This window comes from Gavialis gangeticus, unplaced genomic scaffold, assembly GCF_001723915.1.
Source record: "Gavialis gangeticus isolate Ggan-Ray unplaced genomic scaffold, GavGan_comp1, whole genome shotgun sequence".
Classification (NCBI taxonomy): Eukaryota; Metazoa; Chordata; order Crocodylia; family Gavialidae; genus Gavialis; species Gavialis gangeticus.
The window spans coordinates 67,208,703-67,230,500 of NW_017728992.1; the positions used below are offsets into that span (position 1 = coordinate 67,208,703).

A 21,798-nucleotide genomic window follows, 5' to 3' on the forward strand; every position below is an offset into this window, starting at 1 on the left:
AGTCCTTTATTGGAATTTTTATCCCTCATTTCCTTTCCACCAGCTTCCCCTCGAGTACAATTTCCCTAAGCCTGAAAGCACCTTGGGGCAGAGACCACAGTGATTTTGCTACGATACTTGTCCAGCCCTCAGTGCTGCAGTGCCTGTCTCACAATCCTCAGTGTGTTCATCCATGCACCTTCCCTGTGAGATTGCAACATACTCTTATCCCCACTTAACTGATCAATAATTGAGGCACAGAGGGATTTCAAGGTCTGCCTTTTAGAAGCATCTAAGCACCTATATCTTATTGGAAATTCCACCAGGCATCTACCAACAGCTTCAGGTACCCAAATAATAATAATAATAATAGTAATAAATATAGTGCTAAAGGCTCAGATTCTTAATAGACATCTCATTCCAAATGAAGTCGGACAAAAGTGAGTCAGATACCTCAGTACCTTTAGAGGATTTCAGTCTAAAGGCTAGATCCAATGCTGACAGAATCACAGCGCTGAGTTAAGCCTCTGGGCTGCTTATACAATGCATGGGCAGTTAAGAAACCTCAGAATGGGATTAACAAGTGCCCTGCTTGGCAAGCTGCCATCTAAGGATATGGACATAACACTTAGAATGATTTAAACCTGAAGCAGGTGGACATACAAGCCTCTTAAACCAGTTTTAATCTGCCTGGATTTTTCCAACTATTTGAGTTGGTCTAATAAAAGATACCAGATTTACCCAAAGAACTTTGTCTGTCTACCTAGACACCAGGCATTCTGTGACATGGATCTGGTCAGTCTTCCAAGCATCCCACATTGCATTGCACCTCACCTCCCCATATACTGCTGCAACTGGCTGCTTTGGTGTGCAGCGAGAACTCTACTGCCCCTTTTTATCCCCTTCTGTTTGTATGTTTTATCCGTGTGCTCCCTTGCACTGCTTGTTCAATAAAAGCTATTGCTCCAACAACCATGTCCTTATTCCCTACCCTACAGCGGTCCCATCATCATTCCCCCCCCCCCAGGAACCTAAAAGCATGGGTCCAAGTGCTGTTCCTTATTCCCACCCCCCACTCCCTTCAGGCAAACACACTGCAGACTTCAGCCATTTCCAAGATATTGAAGTTTATTGAACTCATGTTTAGGAGAAAAGGGAAAGCAGAAACATGAAAATGCCTCCAGCCACAGGTCACCCAACCCTGGAAACCTCTCAAAGCACTACCTCCCCCACCATTCCTTCAAAGTATGCTGGGCTGGTTGCTCATTCCCACCCCCTGGTATTGGAGCCACAGCACTTTGCATAATTGTAAACTGGTTCCCATTCGGTGACATTCTGGAATGGCAGGCATGTCCACACTGTAAGATAGCTGAAAGAAAGATAGGTCAAGGCTGCAGCTCACAATCCCAGCCTGCTCTAGGACCTATATTCCTAACTCTAGGAAGGCACCTACTTGCACTTGGGCTTCACAGACTTGCACCCTTTTTTTGCAAGCTGCTGATGGCCTTCCTTGTGCAACGGGTGGTCACTCCTTTCTGTCACGACCATGCAGATGGGAGCACCTCTTTGTTATAGTGATCCAGTCCCTGTTCCCATGACTGCTCACAAAAAAGTATACAAATAACTCTTTGACTAGCCCCCAGGTTCACACAATTCTAGTGAGTGCTCCAACCAATCACATAGAGCAAGCACGTCAAACTCACAGGCCAAATCTGGATCATGGGGCTTCTTGTGGGCTGGATCTCAACTGTGAGCCATGTGACTCAAGAATGCAGAGGATTAACAGAGCTGACATGCCCCCTCCCCACCTACCCCTAATCTTTAACCCTACCACTGATTGCTGATTATCCTGACTAATGGCACCAAATGGCATTTAACATCCCCACCCTCGGTTCTGGAGCCATGTGCACACGGCAGCTCCAGCAACACATCCTATGCACCTGATGGACCCACTTTGCTGGCCAGATCTAGCCCATGAGCTGTACATTTGACCCTCCTGGCTTAGGGAATCTTGCTCACTCTTTCCCCTCCCTTTGCTAATGAAACATTAAATATTCATGCAAAGTGGAACAGCTACCATAGGTAGGGAAGAGAGCATGCACTGGATCTATGGGTATGGGTTTGAATCCCTTCAGGGCAGAGAAAAGAAAACAGCAAACCTGGATCTCACATCCTGGGTAACTTTTCTTACCTTTAGACCAGGGGTGCTCAACCCTCAGCCCACAGAGCCATGTCCTCTGGCCCACCAGGCTCATCACAGATCTGAAGATTTGGCAGGAGGAGGGGGAGCGACTGTGTTAATTGTTGCTTTCCTGCTGTGAAATTTGCGGGCTGACAAGGAGCCCCACAGGCAGGACAGCAAGGCCCTGCAAAGCTTTATTATGCAGGGCAGGGCAGGGCCAGACAGGGTAGGATCTAGACAGCATGAGGTGGATCTAGGCAATGCAAGGCTGGATCTAGATGCACAGAGCCCAATCTGGGCCACAACCCTGAAGATCTAGCTCATGAACCAGCCCCACGCCATTCATCTGACCCATGGAGGCTAAAAGGCTGAGCACTACTGCTCTAGGTTAATGTGTAAGGGAGGACAGGAGTGCCACTTCCCTCTCTTCTAGTCACATTGCAGGGGACTGCAACTGTGTTCCTGTAGGGTAAGCAGTCCAATTCAGTACACATGTGCTATGCATGTCCCAGAGCATAATTACTGGATCAGACCACAGAAAGGACATAGGCAGGGAAATGCCTAGTAAGTGGATCCCAGCGTAGCTTATGCATGAGGTGCGCTAAGCCACTCAATGCTGACAAGGTTTAGATGCTTCTGGGTATGTAGAGAAGCAGAATGTTAGATCCCAATGCCACTCTAATTGTGAAAACTTGGGTACCCACAGTATCAGATGAGGGGAGGGGGGAGAGTTTGAAATCTAATTCCCTTAAGTCTAATTTCCACACTTAAGTACTTTTGTCTAATCCTAAAACACACATGCTCAGTATCTCACAGAAAATCTGTTTCCAGCTGTTACAGTTCTTCCACTTTCTTTATTGGGATCCTGTCTCTCAAATATAGCATTTTTTCTCACAAAGAACAGGCATATTTTATTGGGGGACAGGGTGTGCAAGTGGGGATACTAGTTTTCTACCCTGGATAAATGCACCTTGCTTTGGTTCCTGCCCCACAGTGCAACACCTCTCACATTATTCAGGCAGCTCAGCAAGCCATTTAATGGCTCACTGTTCTTCACTTCACAGCTTAATGATCCTCTCTCCTTTTTGTCTTGATGTTCCACTAATCAAGGTAGCCTTTCTTAATTTTGCTGTCTGGTTGCTGCTTCTAGTCTCTTTCCTCCTATTTCAGAGCCCTGGAGACACTACCTCTTTTCAAAATCATAGATCTACCCATGGAGACCAGTCTTTAGAAACAGCTAGGGTTTGAGCTTTAGTTAAGCAAGAAAAGGTGGGCATATTAATGAAAGATTAGGCTTCAGCCATAACTCCAGAAAAATCTTTTTTCTTCATTTTGCCTTTCAAAAACAAGGTATATATTGTATTCCAGGGTGTACTGTACATGATAAAATATGGTATCTTCCTTCATGTTATATTTCTGTAAACTATTGTGCAAAACACTTATACTGTATTAAAATACAGCCCGACTGGAATTGGTGGATAGAAGGGGAGTTTTGAATTCTTTACCTATTTATTTATACAAGATACTTTTCTTGCTATTAAAACCACAGCCCTTTCTTTGAACTACACACATACACACACACACTCTATGGACATACTCCTTTGTGAAGCCCATTTAGTGCCAGACAGATGGATGCTTAGTACTAAATGGGCTTCACAGAGGAGTATGTCCATAATCAAGTCTGCCAAAGTATTAGAAGTCACTTAAGCTATGTTTTAAAACTGTATATGGGTACATGCTGTAAATCATTTCACTACAGTTTGAAAGTTCATAGTTCTCTGGAGATAAACTACAGGAGCATATTTTCAGAGCATATGATTTTAATTACAGCTAAGGGCTGGTGTCTCATGATCAGAAAACCTTGCTATGAAACTCAGCATTCCTGAAAACTTAATAAATGCAGTGAAATCCAAGACAGGATTACACGGGACCAGGAGAAATTTCAAGTTTAGACAGGTTTCTTTCTTATAGGAGGAAGCTTTCCAGGTAGGAAAGTATGTCAGGACCATAGAAATTTCCCCGATTGAGCTAGTTTGCAGTTTACACAGGTTTCACTGCATTTTTAATTTTTTTTTAAGAAGTTAAGAGATATAAAATGTAAATTTCCCAAGCAACACTAAATCCCAATGCACATGCAATATTTTCTATTCTTCCTTATATTGTTAATATACCTGAGTAACCCAGTTATGTTCTGCTATGCAGCCCAATAAGATGGTACCTTATTACCAGTGTTTTACCAGTACATTCATGAAACAAAGATAATACAAACTATTACACAGAGAAAACAAACACTTCATCAGACAGAAATATACTGCAGTTCATTTAACATATACCAGCAAATGAAGATGTTTTTCTTTCTACCAGCAACTAATTACTACTTTGAACCAATATTTTTCCCTATTGGAATTTTTAAAAATGCACCTGTTTCCTTGTGCTTATGGACTTATGACCTGAAAAGTTGCTCTCCTGAGCAAGCAGGCAGTGGCAGCTTATCTGGCAAGCTACTTCTTTCAAGGTGTAGCAACAGTCCCCCCCACCCCCACCACCACAAAGGAAATACTGAAGGAACCAATTCTTTTGATGAAAGAGATGGAAGGTGCTGCAAAAGTTAGCCGCTATTTTTCAAGAGTATCCTTACGTGGCAAGAACGATGAAAGTCTAGACCAGAGGTGCTTAAACCCTGGCCCATGACCCAGATCCATCCCTCAGTACCTTGCCATCCAGCCTGTAGGGCTCCCTATGGGTCCATTAGAAGCCAATGGACCATGGCTCTGTGCATTAGGTAGGGTGTACAGGGCAATGTGGGGTGCAATCCCAGCATGCATGGCTGGATGGAGGTGGCATGAGACACCGAGAGCCTAATTCTGGTGCATGAAGTCCAGCTGAGGCAATGCAGGTCTCTGATCGCAGCATATAGGGCCAGGCAAGAATAGTTTGGGACCCCCAGAACCCACACACGAAGCCAGGAAGAGGCAGCATTGGGTCCCAGATTGCTCAATCTCTGCATGTGGGACCAGAGAGCAGTAGTGCAGTGCCCAATCCCAGTGCACAGAGCCTGGCAGAGGTGGACTGGGGTCCCAAAGTGTGTGACGCCAAATGGAAGCAGCATGGGGTCCCAGGGCCCTGATTCTGGCATGCAGGGCCAGGCAGGGGGTGGTGTAGTCCAGATCTAGGCATACAGGTCCAATCCTGATGTACAGGGTCCCATCTGGCCCATGGCCAGGCCCCCTGCCACATTCAGCCCCCAGGGCCAAAAGGTTGTGAGCACCAGTGCTCTAGATCAGTGGTGCTCAACCTTTTTATACTGGAGACATCCTCGGGGACTCGAGGCACCCCACAGAAAATGCCAGCTCTTAGTTTTCGCTTTTTGACTATGGAATAGAACAATTTTGTTGGGGCAAATAACTCAAAAATACCACAACAGGACAGAATGTTTTTAACACTGTGCATTCCTATTTGAAGTCTCAGAGTTTATCATGTGAATCATGTTTGCATACTGAAAAGTGCTAACATTTTGGGACACCCTGCAGCACCCTTGAAAGGATCTCAAGGCAACCCAGGGTGCTGCATCACCCTAGTTAAGAGTCCCTGTTTTAAACTAATGCCTTCTATGGAACAAACAACATACTAAAGGAGCAGACAACAACATAGATCTAATTTAGCTTCAACCATGAATCACATTTTTAAGATTCCAGGGCTTTTCTGAACTTCCTTACATAAACACAAAAAAAACCAAACCACCACCAAAAACTCTACTCTATACAGTCATACATGTAAGAGTTGTGAGCTTTCCTAAACCAAATTACTTTCTATTGTGATGGCATGCGTATTATACACACATATACATTATATATGTGTATGTATGTCATCAAAATTTAAGTTATTTGCAAACAGAAATAACATATGTTTTGTTTTTTGTTTTTCTTTTGGTTTGGTTTTATGCATCTTTTGAACCCAAACCATTAAACATCCATATCATGTGCTCATGCACTAGATGTTAAATTTTGCACACACACAAATTGTTTTTATGCTGTTATTCTGTTGGGGGGTTTTAATAACAACCTGCACACAGCTAAACAAAGTTAAAAAGTTGGTTTATTTGAAACTGTGAAATAAAAGTCCAAAGAGATAAAATGCTTAACAATGTCAATGGACAGCATACAAGAAAACTTGAGTTAAGCCAGTCTGCTTCCTCCACCCCTCTACTAAGGTGGAACTATAATACCACTTCTTGGCTTTCCCTGCTCCAAGACTCATTATATAAAAACTATCTTAAACAACTTCACATAAGGAGTTTTTTTGTTTTTTGTAGATTTGTACCACTAAATTCCTCCCTAAAAAAACTCCATTGACTTTAAGAGAGTTGCAACAGAAATGAATCTGACCCATAATATATATCTTTTGCCTATTGGCTTTACTTTTCAAGTTGACATTTTTATGGAACAGATTCTCTCTTCCCAGATCTCCCTACTAAATTGGTTCAAAAACTAAACTTAGCCAAATCACAGTTCATATTAGTTTTTAGAGGCTCTTATTGGGACATTATTCTTAGCATACCAATGAGAAAAAAAGTAAAATGTCTTATTTATCTATCTTCACCCTCTGTCATCCCAAATGAGTATGGTGTTATGCAGAATTTCAGTTCAATGTTTGCACAAAACGTTTGTTTTGCCAGATGGTAGATTCCAAATTAGTGTTTTAAAATGAATAAAAAGTTACCGGAATTCTAAATCTATGAGAGCATTTAAAAAAATTTTCAGGTAAGAAAATATTAAGATTGTATCCAAAATATGCTTTAAATAGTTAGTGGAAACTCAAATGGGCAACCAGCATGCTTTTTCTTTGATTGTTTCAAAACCTCAAGCCTTGTTAGATAACTCCATAAAAATAGCCAAAGTTACAATTAAAACACAATTAAAGAAATAGGCTTGAAAAGAAAACCTGTTGGCTAGGAAAAGATTGACTTTCATCATGTAAATCAATTGCACAAAAATTGTTAGTGGTGAAGTCTTAATTCTTATATATTAGTTTTGGCCAGATCAGGATGACACCTTCCAAAGAAAATCACTAGAATGCCACAAAACCAACAACAGAAATTATTTAAGAAACATAGTAAACAGTTCAGCTTAGTGGTATCCTACTGATTTTGGAATCTGTCATTTTGACCTGACCAAAACTAAATTTATTCAAAGAGCAAGTACAGTAGGGCAACAATAATGAGGAACTACAGATCACGGATCTAATTTATTTTAAGAATATTTCATTTTCCATATCCCTCTTAGTTCTTTGACTGGTAATCACTGAGGTAGTCTTTGCAATGAGATGCACATTCACTAGAAATCACTAGATCTACTGGTTTCACATCACTGAATTATCTTTAGTAGTAAGTTGCAGTGACTCTTGTCCCCGATAGGACCAATTTAAGTCACTGAAGTCAACAGGAACCTACAGACTTCATCAACGACATGGGACTGAAAGGCCCCATATCACTGATTCATCCAATCCAGCTTTTGGCTAGTTTTAGCTTCAATTCCAAAAAGAAATGGAGTCTGCTCTTTGAACTCATTTTCTCTTTTGTAATTAGAAGGGACAACGTCCACTCACCACATTATCCATCACCTGTTAAAAGCCAGCAGGTTTTCATTGGCTACAGTGACTCAAGATTGGGCTATGGAAGAAGTTATGTAAGTGAGCCTAAAAATGTCTCACTGTGCCAAGATATTTTAATATATTTTTACAACAGGTATTCTCTACAGCTCCTTCACTTCTTGACATAAGAAAGCAGCCAGATGCTGGTCAACAGGATTTGAAATTTCATGTACAGAATTTGACTAGAGATTTTCCAACATAAGCAAAAACTAACAGTAAAAATGCCTACCAGTTAGAGTTTAGCATTTTGGAAGGAGGCAGGAGGAGAAATTACAACCTAAATCAGTCAATTTCCAGTAGATTAAAAAGTCAATACTTCCCTTCCCCAAAAACACTGCTGCTGGTTAGATATTGTATATTACTGAATCTGTAATTAATAAAGGTACTTTTGTTTTAAGGAGGATAAAGAAGAAAAGATCTGCCATACAATGTGGTCTTAACAATGTCTCTAGGATTGTGGGAATCTGTTTTTTTCTTGGCAGGAGAAGCATTAATGGCACAATCATGTTCTTTAGTGGACAAAAGGAAAAATGAGTTTAAATAAATTTAAATCAAACACCATTGGCAAAATTTTTATCTACTGTCTCTCGATATTTTAACCAACATTATGAACTTTATTTTTTTTTTTTTTTTTAGAAAAAAGGCTGACATTGTTGGGGAGAAAGGGGGGAAGAAGGGAGGGGAGAAGTTTAACAAAAAGAGACATTTTACATGGCGGCATAAAAATCAAAAAACGGAGGAAAACAGAAAACAAAACACCCCCCCACACACTACTCCACAAGAAAGTAAACAGCTAAAACAAGTTTCCAGAACAATGAATCTGAAGGATGCACCTTCTTCAGATACAAGATCATTGCTGCCTTGTTCAAGAACAGTCACAATTGAGTGTGGTTTTGTGTACTACTGTAACCCTTCAATGGGTCAGTTTGTAAGTTAAAAGAAATAAACCAATGCAATAAATTTCCGAACTAAGAAGGATGCAGTTACCGATTGCTTTATACTGGTGTTTTAAAACACTTTTTACATACCTTTTGTTTCAGGTTTTAAACTCAAACTGTGCTTTACATTTTTAAGTTCAGACATACTGAAACCTAGCAGCACAGATGGTTTGCGATTTTTTATCGCCTTTAGGCACATATATCGTCTTTTCCCAAAAAAGGATGCAACATCAACTTTCCATGCACCCAGTTCCAAAGACAGTAATTCCAGCTCCTTTTTAGATGGGTAGGGCCTCCTGTGAAAATAATCTTTCAGAAACTGCTTTTGACCTTCATGAGACTTGTGTTCATGCTGTTTAGGATCTAATGCTAGAATATGGAGGTCCTCACTTGAAGGAGGCCCTTTTATTTCTACCCTGCTTTCAGTTTTTTGTCGTTTGCAAGGCACTCCCCCTTGATTCCCTTCCTTTTCTGGAACTAGAGCTGTAATGGCATTTAACATCTGTGGCTGCTGTTCTTTGTTCCTTTGGTCCTCTATAACAGAGCAGAGATCAGATTGCTTTCTCTTAGCAGGTAAGGTCACAGGATCTTGCCTTTCACCATTGACCAACATCAAGTCTTTCTTTTCAGAACGCTCGAGCTGCATCTTCATGTCTGAGTTGCTATCTTTTGGAGCACTTCTGCAGCGGAGCAAATGCACAGCAATTGCTGTCAGAGTCATGTTTCCAGTGTATACCCCGCAGCAGTGGATACACTTGAAAGCAGGTGACTTTAAAATTGTGTGCACAGTTGGCATTATATGGTGCCTCTCTTTCAAATGCAGTTCATAGGCTTCTTTGTCAACGAAAGTACCGAAACAAAAGGGGCATGTCAATACTTTTTTGCTGACCCTAGTATTCATTTCAGTGGTTTGAGGCTTCACCTTGATGTAAACAGGTACAAGTGTCCTCGAGTTTACTCCAACAAGCACTGCCAAATGGACTTCCTTTTCACCAAGTTCTTCTTTTGGCAATACTGTACTAAAATCAAAATGTGGAATTATTAGCTCCCCCTCAGCATCGTTATCTATTTGGAACCCTCTGTTGCTGTAATCTGCATGCAATTTCTTTTTCCCATTGTGCACGGACCTATTGTGTTCAACAAGACTTTTTAGATTGTGGAAAGTAAACGTACAAAACAAGCAAGCTAAACCATGCATGAGTAGATGTTTCAAAAGCTCTTCTTCACACAGGAAACATTTACAAGAAAAACAGCGGACAGTCTTCTCTTTCATCCACCGGAGAAAGGGTGCACATGCTGCAAGTTTTTCTGGATCAACAGTTTCCTCAGTTTTTACCACCTTGTGCTTATGAGCCACTTCCATGTGCACCTGGTAGACGTTTGATGGGAAAAGTTCATTGCAAACTGGGCACGTTTTCCACTGCTTTGCCTGCTTAACAGCTTGGCTCATTTCAGGGCCAGGAGAAGAAGCCGGCACAGACATATTCTGGGAAGAAGTCACTACTACAGGAGGAGAAGGTGCACTGGCTGGAGAGTGAGAGAGCTGGGTTACTGCCCCAGACTGCATTAACTGAATAGGCATTTGTGGAGGTGTAACAGTTGCTACTCCACCACCAGCTGGAACAGGCAAAGTAACTGAAACCGGAGCAAGGGTGTACGTTGGGATCCCATTTACCTGCTTGCCTGTTGGAATCAATTGTCTCAGTATAGGCCCAGTAGTCAGGAAAGCAGTGTTTTGAGAAACGCTAGGCCGGACTGGTTGATTTACAGGGAGAATCCCTGAGTTTGAAGGCTGATTAAGCTGGAGAATTCCAGGTCTGACAGGTTGTCTAACAGGAACCACAGCTGGTGCAACAGGCTGATTAAGTTGAAGAACCCCTGGCGTGACAGTCTGGGTCATCGGCAGAACCCCAGGACCTACAGGTCGATTCACATTCCCAACTGGCTGATTCATAGGAAGAAGCGCCGGTGCAACAGGTCTATTTACTGGGAGAACCCCTGGTGCAACAGGTCTATTTACTGGGAGAACCCCCGGTACAACAGGTCTGGTTATAGGACCCACGGGCTGAGTTATGGGAAGTGCCCCAGATACAACTGAACTATTTATTGTAGCAATGGGCTGATTAACAGGAAAAAGCCCAGGCCTGATGGGTTCATTGAGAGGAAGAACTGCTGCACCAACAGGTCTATTTACGGTCCCAACAGGTTTATTAAAGGGGATAACCCCTGGCCTGACAGGTTGATTGAGGGGAACCCTATGGGAAACAAAGACAGGCTGTGGAACTGAAGGTTGAATATTAACACTATTCTGACCTACTGGAAGAGGACTGGATACAAGCGTAACATGTGGTGGAGTAACACCTGGAGCAGAAATGGTATGTGTAATGCTACCCGAGGCACTTGAAACAGGCAGTGGTCTGACTGCATTTGGAACTGCTTTTGCTGGTATGACAGCTTGGCTTTGATTATTCCGTGGAAATGCAAGCTGAATACAAGCTGGAGAAGTAACTGAGCCAGCTGGTACAGTGGAGGGAACTAAGGATGGAGCAGATATAGTTGTGGGAGGCTTAGGAGCAATATGCATTTGCTTCACAAGACCTGGCTTCTTAATATGTTCCGAAATCACTGATCGAAGTTTATTCTCCAGATCTCTGTGTGTTTCAGATGTCAAGACATGATACATTAAAGAATCTTGGCTGTTTGCTGAGGCATTGCACTTTTTGCAGTAGTATTCAACAAAATTCTCAACAAAATTCTCATCACCTTCATCAGGTTTCAGGCCAAAATAGGTGCTTATTAAGTTCTGAAAGTGGTTCATTAACACATGTTTCTTCATATTGTAATATAATGTATCTGTAAAGTGACATTTTAGACATGTAAAGTTTATAATGTCACTCCTGAATTGTTTCATGCCACCTAAAATGCTCACTGTATAGTTCTGTATTTTCTTAGAAGAAGAATGGAACATTCTGAGGTGTTTTCCCACTACTTTGTGATCAGAAACAAATGCACATTTTGGGCAAGGAACCACCAACTCTTGGTCCATTTCATCATCATGGTAACGGTGCAAATGATTCTTGAATGAAGTAAGCAATTTTGATGAAAACTTGCATAGGCTACAGCAGTAAGGCTTTGTCCTGTACCTCTGCAAACAAAACAAAACAAAACAAAACAAAAAAGTGTTCACACAGTACTGTATCATTTTCAAATGAAATGGGATATTAGAACCTGGCAGTTTCTATCAAGTGTCAAAATGCCTGCACCATGTGGAACATAAGCCTCTGTGAAACTGTCAGCCATATCCAAAAAATAAACATAGTGGTGGAATGCATGGCAGAAAACAGTCAATGGACTCTGGCTCCTTTAAATTTCTTTATACAAGGTCTAACAAGGCTCAACTCAGTTCTCCATTCCTAGGTCAAATAAATAATAAGAACTCCAGTCTCCTAAGAATTTGGCCACAGAACAAGGCAACAGAATTAGGACACAGGAGTTGAATCTTGAGTAATCAAGAGTGGAAGCAATTTTTATTTAGACTATGTAAAGCTCTGCCTGTTTGAATTAGATGTCAACCTAAGTCAACCCACACACATTTGGGGAAAATAAAATAAAAGAGCTGTTTATTTTTGGCAAAACTTTAACATTTTGTCCTTCACCAAAAGGACATCGGAGAAATACGGATTCTTCACCAATTTCAGCAAGCAATTCTAGACAAGATTAGACAACCTAATCTTGGCCTCCTCCTATTTTTCTCTTGGTGTTCCAAAAGTATGTAAAGACCTTTCTTCATAAGAAAGGAACAAAATATACTAAACAATGGACTTCCCTATAGAGTATATCCTTTTACATTAATGTTTTACATCTCTAAACAATTTTGCTCTACCATATTCTTTACAAATACACATATTTAAAACTGAAGAGCTTTCTAGCACTGTCCTCAAATTTAACAAATACTTATTTAAAATAGTGTTCTCCAGATGCTTCCACTGTAAAGTGTTACATTTTTATTCTGAATTTTCACTCAACATTTTAGGTTGCTCTTTATTCTCAGGTGGAAAAAATCCTGCTCATCTCTGGTAACCACTTCGGTCACCTATTTCCATTTTTCTAAGGTTTTGGTACAGAGACTCATCTAAATGCTACTGTAATGTATAAGAAAAAGCATCCCTTATTTCTCAAAGCACTATTCTGTTCCATGTGAGAACGCTTCTTAATACTTACTGTCGTCTACTTCCTCTGACTGAACTTTTCTCTCTCTCTCTCTCTGAATCCGAGTAAGGGAAAACAACTACAAAAGTGACAGTTTTGCTCTTCTCTGGTTTGGCTTTTGCCATCGCACCCAAAGTCACTTGTTATGGTTTAGAGTGTCCACTAGGAAGGACTGATGAATTCCTACAGTTCCCTTCACTCAAATTCACGGCACGAAACAATTACAATCAGCTCTCCTGGCACAGCCAGTCCACTTAATTGGTAGAAACAGACATTATTCCTCCTGTAGGGTAAGGCCCTACGCCTCCCAGGCAGGGCAACACTTGGGGCATACCTGTAGCAAACAAGCGAACCCCAGATTTCTCTGCTTACAGAGGCATGCCCCAAGTCAGAAGTCCCGGGTATGCCTCTGCAAACAGGGAAACCCAGGCAGACTCTCCCAAGGCTTCAGAGTCTGACCCTATGTGCTCTCAGAATTCCTCCACAAGGCCGTAGGTTCAGCTGAAGAACACTCCAGGCTGCCTGCATGCACTCTCCAACCTTAAAACAAGCAGACATCTGCCACGAAACAGCAGCACAAATCAAGACTACCTTTTTTTATGGCCACAAATATGGGCGTTTGGAGTCTGATAAAGGGAACAGATGTCTGTTTGCGTCTGCTTTGTGCCATCATAAGAATTCTTACGGAGGCGCAAAGGCGACGTCTGTTCACAGCCAAAGAGTACCAACATCTTTAATTTCCTATTTCTGAGGTGGTCAAGTCACTGTGTGTGGCCAGAGTGGACTTGAAGCACAAGGTGACATTTCTCAGGTCTCATCCTTGTGTATCTATGATATTTTTTGCTATTCCTCCCATGATGGAGCCAAAAAGATCAGAAGTCAATTCTGTTTCTTTTTTGGTTTTCTGTCTCCAGGAATTAATTTCAGTCAACCCAACATTTCTGGCAAGTACACGAAGAATTCTTCACAACAGTGAGTGGTCCAGTCATTAAACTAGACAGTTACTATTCAGATTTTAAAAGATGGAATAGTGAGCTTCTTTCACTGCAATGGAATATTCTGATAAGAAACTTCTTACTCTCTCTCTGAGCATGTGTTTCTCTGCAGAATTAGGATAAAACTGTCAGAACTCATAATAAATCAATTACGCACTTTAAATGCTACCAAATTTTAATCACTCCTTCCCTCTAATCCACCATAAATAATTTATTTTTGGTAGTTTAAGAGATGTGTATTCTATTACTTGATTAACTCCTCTCCAGAACCAACCTCTTTTCCAACTTGGGTAATTTGGCTAAACACAAAAGGTGGTACAAACTCTACTGTCCCTCATACTTTTCACCCATGGCTCAAATGATCATTTGTAAACTCAAATGGTAACAAGCTCCAAGAAGATTCAAATCTAAAACGTGTAACATTATGATACTGTATCACTTAACAGTGTACCCAGAGTCTGAAAAAGCAGGATCATTTGGAAGAATGCAAATTAGTCCCAATCAAAAGGAAGAGTTCCAAAACAGCAATTGTCTATTTTTCTGTGACCTTCCCCATATTATATATGAAACATGGCATTAGAGAGAAAAAAACAAAGCAAGGGGAAAGTAAACAGAAAGTGGATCCATCTTCCCTAAAACTGATGTCATTTTAAAGCCAAACCAATTAAAATTAGGGTTAATCATCTGAAACAAAACTTCCATATTTTCTTCCATACAACACTCCTTCGAATATAACATGCATCTTGTTCTTGAAAGGCAGAATGAAGGGAAAAAAAAAAAAGAGTTTTCTACAATTGGGAATACATACAGCAGGGACAGAGCCTAATTTTCAGCTGACTCACCCTCCCTTTCACGGTCAGCTAAAAGCTTAAAATCTGGCTGCTGCTGAAGACTGGTCTTCATGGGTAGATCCAGCATCTTGAAAATAACTAAAGGATCTCCACGACCGTGAAATAAGAGAAGAGACTAGGAACAGCTAGAAGACAGAAAAACTGTCCTAAGAAAGGCTGCTGTGATTAATGGAACATTAAGACTATTAAAAAGGAGACAAATCACTAACACCTGTGGAGTGAAGGAAAATGAACTATTAAAGTTAACGGACTCTCTCAGTTGCCTGAATAGCAAAAGCAACAGCAGCTGCAATGTGAAGCAGTAATCAAAGCAGGATGCTTCTATCCCAGGCAGAAAATTAGTTTCCCTACTTAATACATGCACCCCAGTTTTGGGGGGCTGATTCTGGGGGGAAAAAGTAAAAGTATGCAAGAAAATACAAGTAGTATGGCAACCTGTAGATTCTCCATCTCTTAGTCTTCAAATGGAGACTGAATGCCCCTCTGCAAGACAGAATTTCACCCAGTTGCATTTGGCTGAAGTGTAAAGGCTACGTCAAAGAGAGATAAAAGAAGGTCTAATGGTCCTTTCTGGATTTTAAAATTGCAAACCAACTTTGGAATCACTTCAGAAAGCCAAAGGATATTACAGGGGAAGGGGGAAGTACAGATCAACCACATTAACTTCAAGCCTTCTTAGATCAGCAACCAATCAGAATTTTCCATCAGATTTTATATTTGTGATCTTTTATGGGGTTCAACCAGATTAGGACCACATGTTATCATGCCTACAGTACAATCTGTATGGATTGTGGCTGGACATGAATGATGTAATGGACCTGACCAACCTCCCAATCCCATCAGTGTCTGTGGCTGTACTGCCCAATCAGACAACATGCTCTTACCTTATGCAAGCCCAGAACCCTCTAAACCAGACTTTCATTTCTACAAGAATGCTCAAAACCAGCCCTGACCACAGTCGCTGACCTCATTATGACAGGCTAACGTCCACAATCAGACCACGTAGGTACAAACTGAAGAGAGGTATCAGTTATACAGTCTTCCTGCTTCCACATGCATTGACTAGTAGACTAGTGCTAGTATTTCATTGTCCTGTGCATTTCTGATTGAAAGTTTCAAATGTGTAAAAGGAATCTTATTAAGAAAGCAATCCCTATTCCAGAACAAATGAACAAAGAATGTACAAATCACCATCCCTGCCACTGCCAGAGTACTGTGGAAACCAATTTCTTTACCATGCATCACAAAGACTAAGTCTCTTGTGTCCTCATCTCAGAATAGGATAATCCTCAGAAATGAGGATGGAACTCTCCTTTTTGATTGAGACATAGGAAGCATCTCAAGTTGCTGCTTTCACAGTCCTTAGAGTAGAGGCTCTCATGAGTTTATCAGCTGCAGATATCAAGTTCCTAGATTCTCTAAGCCTAGCTTTTATAATTAGCATTTTCACTGACCAACTTGAGAAGAGACCAAAAAAACCCAACAAAAACCCCAGTTTTGTACCAACAGTAGAACAGATGTGAGCTTGATGAAATAGAATGATTTTATTTCTGTAAATACTACAGACCAATTTGAATTTCACAAACTGTAAGAAAGACTGTATTTTCTATTGAATCACAATTAATACAGCTAGCAAACACCATGGTCAGAAACTTTTGACAGGTAACATTCCAAGGCAGCACAGCAACCTTTAAAACCAACCACAAAACAACTCACAGCCACATGTGAAGCACTCTGACAAGTCAACCTCTGTAGGGTGGGAGAACAGACTGATAGGCCCTCATCATGAAAGGGACCAGCCACTTTGAGTTGTGATCCACACCAAACACTTTCAACATCACCCAAATACCTGCATAAGTCCAAAAGCTTTTCCACAAGGTTGCCCTTTCCTCCAAGAACTATCCTCTATCTGCAGTTTTATAGCTTTTAACAGGACTTCTGATTTCATATCTCAACCCTGCATGATAAGACTTCTTGAGTTCTCACATGAAATGAAATTTTCTGAGCCTGTCTGATTATATACAATGAGTACAAGCCATTTCATTTCCACAGATAAACTCTGACAGTATACCTGAATGGCACAATTCAGTGTCATGCAGATGTACTTGAGATAACTCGGGTACAAGCAGCAATGTAGTTAATTTAATGCAGGACTCCAACATAACTGATTTGGCCTGCTGAGAAGTACAGTAGTACTTCTGTTGCTTCAATTAGTACAGCACTTCTGTTACTTCAATTAGTACTTCTGTTACTTCAATTAGTACAGCACTCTACCCAAGCTAACAAGGCTATATAGCACCCAAGCTATTTCTACTACATGCATAATGTTGAGTTGTTGGAATTAGGTACCTTCTCTCCCTAAGAGACGCTGTGGTAATCAGGAGTTTCTGAATCCCCGTTTCATCCTTTTGCAACAACCTTGCATTTGTCTATGGCAGGCTTGTCCAACATGTGGCCCACCAAGGCATTTTCTGAGGCCCAAGGTGCTGTGACGTGTTCCCACCCCTTGTCCCTCCCCCAGCCCCTCAGCAACTTCCTAATGGCTGGTGAAGGGCTGGGGGAGGGACAAGGTTCCCACACGCACTGTGCCAGCTTAACGTTGGCAACGCAGTGTGTGTAGGAGGAGGAGTAGCCATGTGCCTCTTGGGACAGGATGAGCCCGGCTGGAACAGCAGATGCTCAGCTGCACTTTCCCCCTACCTGCGCCAGTCAGTCCCGAGCGACACACGGCTCCGCCACTGCCTCTGCTGGCCAGTGCAAACCCAGCCTGAGCGGCAGGGGCTCACCTGCATTTTCCCCCTGCCTGCACTGGTCAGTCCCAAGCAGCACATGGCTCCGCCACCACTTCTGCTGGCTGATGCCGACCTGGCCGGCCTCCTCCAGTCCCCAGCAGCACATGGGAAACCAGCACGGGGGGGGCCTCGGCAGGCGGGATCCTGGCATGACCTCTGCGGGGCGTGGCAGCAGGAGCCGATGTCTGCCGGACACCGCGCAGCACTGAGGCCACTGGGGCTGTGTGCACAGGCTGCCAGGCACCACAGTGAGCGGGGCCATGTGGGTGGGCAGGTGAGGGGCTGTGGTACAGTGGCCGCCTCACTCCAGCCCCCCTCAGGCAGTGCCAGCTCGTGGGGCTGTGCTGCTCGGGGGATGAAGATGTGGAGCTATTTATTTCTCCCCTTCAGTCTCTGGGGAACTAGCTGGCTGGATGCAGAATGGGTCCCTCCTGCCCCTGCCCACCAGCAGCTACCATGAATCTTGCAGTAACAGGAAGATGCAGTAGGGCTACACAGGCAGGGTCTCTCTGGTCCAGGACAGAGGATGTTTGAATACGGCCCGCTGGCCCACTGGGTGATAAGAAGTTCATGATCTGGCCCCACATTCAAAAAGGTTGGACACCCCTGGTCTACAGAGACTGTCTCAGGCAAACATACATACCTTCCTTTTGCCAACAGACTCCCAAGGAGAGACATCACTCCATGAAGTGTTGCAAAAATATTTCTCTCCTGGATCAAAATGTTTAAGATTCTAAAAAGAGAAGGAGGGAAAAAAAAGGTTACATATATAATTTGTTTCAGAAATCAATTCTAAGTATAGAAATACATTTGATACAGCTGACTGAAAACTAATCAATTTGCAATATTATATCCACAAAAATTAATGCTGAATGTTTTAAACTTTTATTTGATCCTTATTAGTTTAATGTTCTCTCATAACCCTGTTGTATTGTTTGGTCCAAAATATTTTAAAAGAATGCTAAGTGTTCAGAACAATTTAAGTCCTTTTGCTTCGATACAAGTTCGGGAATATTCAACAAAGAACAAACATTCTTTTCTCCTCTCATCTACAGTGCTTCAGATTTTGCCTCCAACACTTCTCCTCTTTTAGTGTCCAGAACCTCATGTTTCATCTCCTCAACTCCAAGAATCATTTTACAACTGGATCTCAATCTCTAAGTCTTCAAAATATTTTTATACATTATTATGCAAAGACTGTTTTGGAACTACTTTTCCAGTAATTAAACACTATTTCCTTCTACTAGCACATGAACAGGGGGAAGAATATTGTAGCTGATATCAATTTCCCCAAAAGAGTATATTTGAACTGTTCGTATGAGAGCTAATTCCACACATTTTTTTTAATAAGGAGTGATCAAAGTAAAATTTAAGTGAAGAAAAAGCAACTCAACTTCAGAGAACTCTCATTTTTCTAATTTGCAATGTCTTATTTGTGTTAAAATGCTAGATTCAAGCTTCTGTTCGTCACATAGAAAAACACTGTACTTGATTAGCCACTTATTGCTGCTTGCCTCAAAAAGAAAGGATATGATTTTAATTTTGTTCTATACAACATAGGAATTCTTTTTAGGGTAATAACACATAGCCACGGTTAGGATATACGGGTAGTATGTAGCTATTACTATTTTCAAGTAGAGGCAGATCTTTCAAAAATTTCTCCAATGAGGAGAATCCTGAAAAATCTCAAAGTACAAGATGAGAAAGTCAATAGAAGATCTGGCATAGAACAAAAGAAACCCCATAATCCTCCAGTCTATTTTCCACCCGCATTTTAACGAATATGGAAATGGAAGGGATTCCTGGATACTTATTGACCCAATGCTCCCTAAATGAAACTTTCCATTGAGACCAGCTAACTGCAATGAACTTTGCCAGGAATGTTTTTGGATCTAAGATAGAATTTCTGCTCAAAACTTAAGACACAAACGCAGACCCATTTCACACATCCCAGACTATCGACTACTGCAGGATGGCTCTCTCCCAACCGCACCTGGAGTTCTCCTTTGTATAAAGTATATATTCGTTGGTCAAAGAAGAAACTGTCTGTGTAGGCTCAGTGATCAAGACCCTCACCTGGAAATCTTTTGACCCATGTTCATACCCCTCATCTCAGCTGCTGAGGGCCCTAACCAGTAGCTACTGACAATCCTAGGATGGATATTCTCAGATTTTGCAAAAATTAAATGATAAAGAAAAAGAAGAACAAAAAAGAAATTTCAAAGCTCCCATTATACAGACATTTCTGAAACTTCTAGAATATCCATGGGACAAGGAAAACCTTTTAGAACTTGGAGGAAAACAATGGTTACCAGAAAGACCTTTTGGACAGTGTTATTGAATGCTTAAGTATACTTTAATTCATCCACAAACAGGTCCTTTCAGTCTTTAGTTAAAGAGGGAAGATAAGTAATCCAATGATGAATTACCACACCTTATTAGAAACAGTCCAAGCAGCAGAGAAGCTGCTTCCTTTTTTAAGAGGTGTGTTTCACAACTACCTCAGATTGGCAGATCAGCTTCAGGACATAATGATGTTGTTATATACAGCTCAATCTACCCATTTCCCCAGAAATAATGGCATTCAACTTAGTTCTGATCTAATCAATATCAGGCACACCATGTTGCTATGAAAGTATTGAATTTGCACACATCACATGCAAATTAAAGTAGTCATTGCTACTGATGAAGTCATATTATACTCAAAAGAAACTGTTCTACTTATGGAGGGGGGGGAAGAGGGGGAGAAAAAGAAACCAAGTGTTATTTGGTATACCTAATCCAGTTCTTGCTCTCCAAAAAACACACTGCACTTTAAGTGGAGATTTATAACTCTCAAAATTCTTATGCCTTTATCTTTGAAGAAAGGAAACGTAAATTAGTTGCAAATAATACCTTTACTAAGAGTAGTGAAATAAGAAAAAGTACTGGACAAAAACATGATTGTAGTCTTTTCAACAAGTTTATTCATATAGAGTCCCTCAAACAAGATTCAGTAACAGTAAACAAAACTGTTAAGTGTCCAAGAATTAGTGATACAGCAAACTAAAGCACATTTCTTTTGATCATTTAAAAACCTGTATACAATTTCAAGAGAAGCAAACACTACAGCAAGAAGTAGACAGCACAGCAAAATTCTCCACAAGATAACAAATTGGCCCTCTTTTTTTCCTACCAACACATTACACTTAAGGGAATAAGTCAGCTCTCAGCTGGTGCCAAAAGTAAGATCATGGGCATGCTGAAAAGACAAGGAAGGGCTGGTCATATCAAGGCAACTATTGAGTAGTTTTGTTTTTGAAACGTATTTGCATTTGTAGGTTCCCAATATTACATTCTTCAATCTGAATGTGTAGATTCTCTTTGTTACAGACAAGTGGTTTTTTCCCCCAGAAAATAGTAATAGTGCAGCACTCGCCTTCATAGTCTCAGTGCACTTGAGGTTGAATTGCTTGCATTTGTGCAGATATGAAAGTGGAACTGCCACCCTAGTTAGATCTTTTTCTGACACCAAATTTTAAAGACTTACAATAAATTACTGGGTCCATTTGCTTGGTTTACAAATGCTGACAGTTTGTATGTCCTTCTGAGATTTCTTCTTGCTTTCTCAAGGCAGAGTGGTCAATCCCTAACTTTGTGCCTTCATTTGTCCTTTTTATGGGAAAAAAAAGAATCTTATACAGAAAAATAGTTGTGTAGTAGACAGGGAATGTTTCTTAAGCTGATGTATCTTCCTTCTCTTCAATAGTACCAGTATAGAATATAACACCTTCCAAGTCATGCCTCTCAGGATCAAAATACTTTTAATGTTACAAGAAACACTCAATTTCAGGCTATAATATAAATATTTCCAGACTCTGGAAAGCAAGTAAGGATGCAGTTCTCCTTCCTGACCCCATCATAAATACAAAGCAAAGATTAAACTTACAAATACAGTGAACTATGGCAGACTTAAAAAAATTGAAGCTTCAGCAGTTTGTTATACTACTTCAGTGCTTTACCTGTAGTAACTCCCTGCAGCTGTCAAGCCCAATATCCACAAGAATGCCTTTCACCTTTTTTCGAGCCTTCCTGATATTATCAAGATTTTGAACAGGAATTTGAAACATTTTGCACTTCTCCTGAAACAGAAAGACAAAAATAATGTGATCAAATGTTTCTACATACACATTCACATGCTGCTGTGTTTTAGCAATAATTTAA

General features: G+C 41.1%; 1 protein-coding gene across 2 annotated transcripts in view; it reads right to left on the bottom strand.

Annotated features, from left to right (window-relative positions):
• Positions 1–6,455: 6,455 nt before the first annotated feature.
• Positions 6,456–21,798, bottom strand: part of ADNP2 (ADNP homeobox 2) — a 24,311-nt gene continuing 8,968 nt past the window's right edge. The window contains exons 2-5 of one of the 2 annotated variants that reach the window (XM_019523930.1): positions 21,597–21,716; positions 18,239–18,328; positions 10,778–11,893; positions 6,456–10,744 (exon numbers count right to left, since the gene is read on the bottom strand). In XM_019523930.1, coding sequence (XP_019379475.1) covers positions 8,831–10,744; positions 10,778–11,893; positions 18,239–18,328; positions 21,597–21,704 — 3,228 coding nt within the window. In that variant the 5' untranslated portion in view covers positions 21,705–21,716 and the 3' untranslated portion in view covers positions 6,456–8,830. Of the gene's footprint in view, positions 11,894–18,238; positions 18,329–21,596; positions 21,717–21,798 lie in introns of both variants that reach the window. The other variant, XM_019523922.1, reaches the window with a different exon arrangement.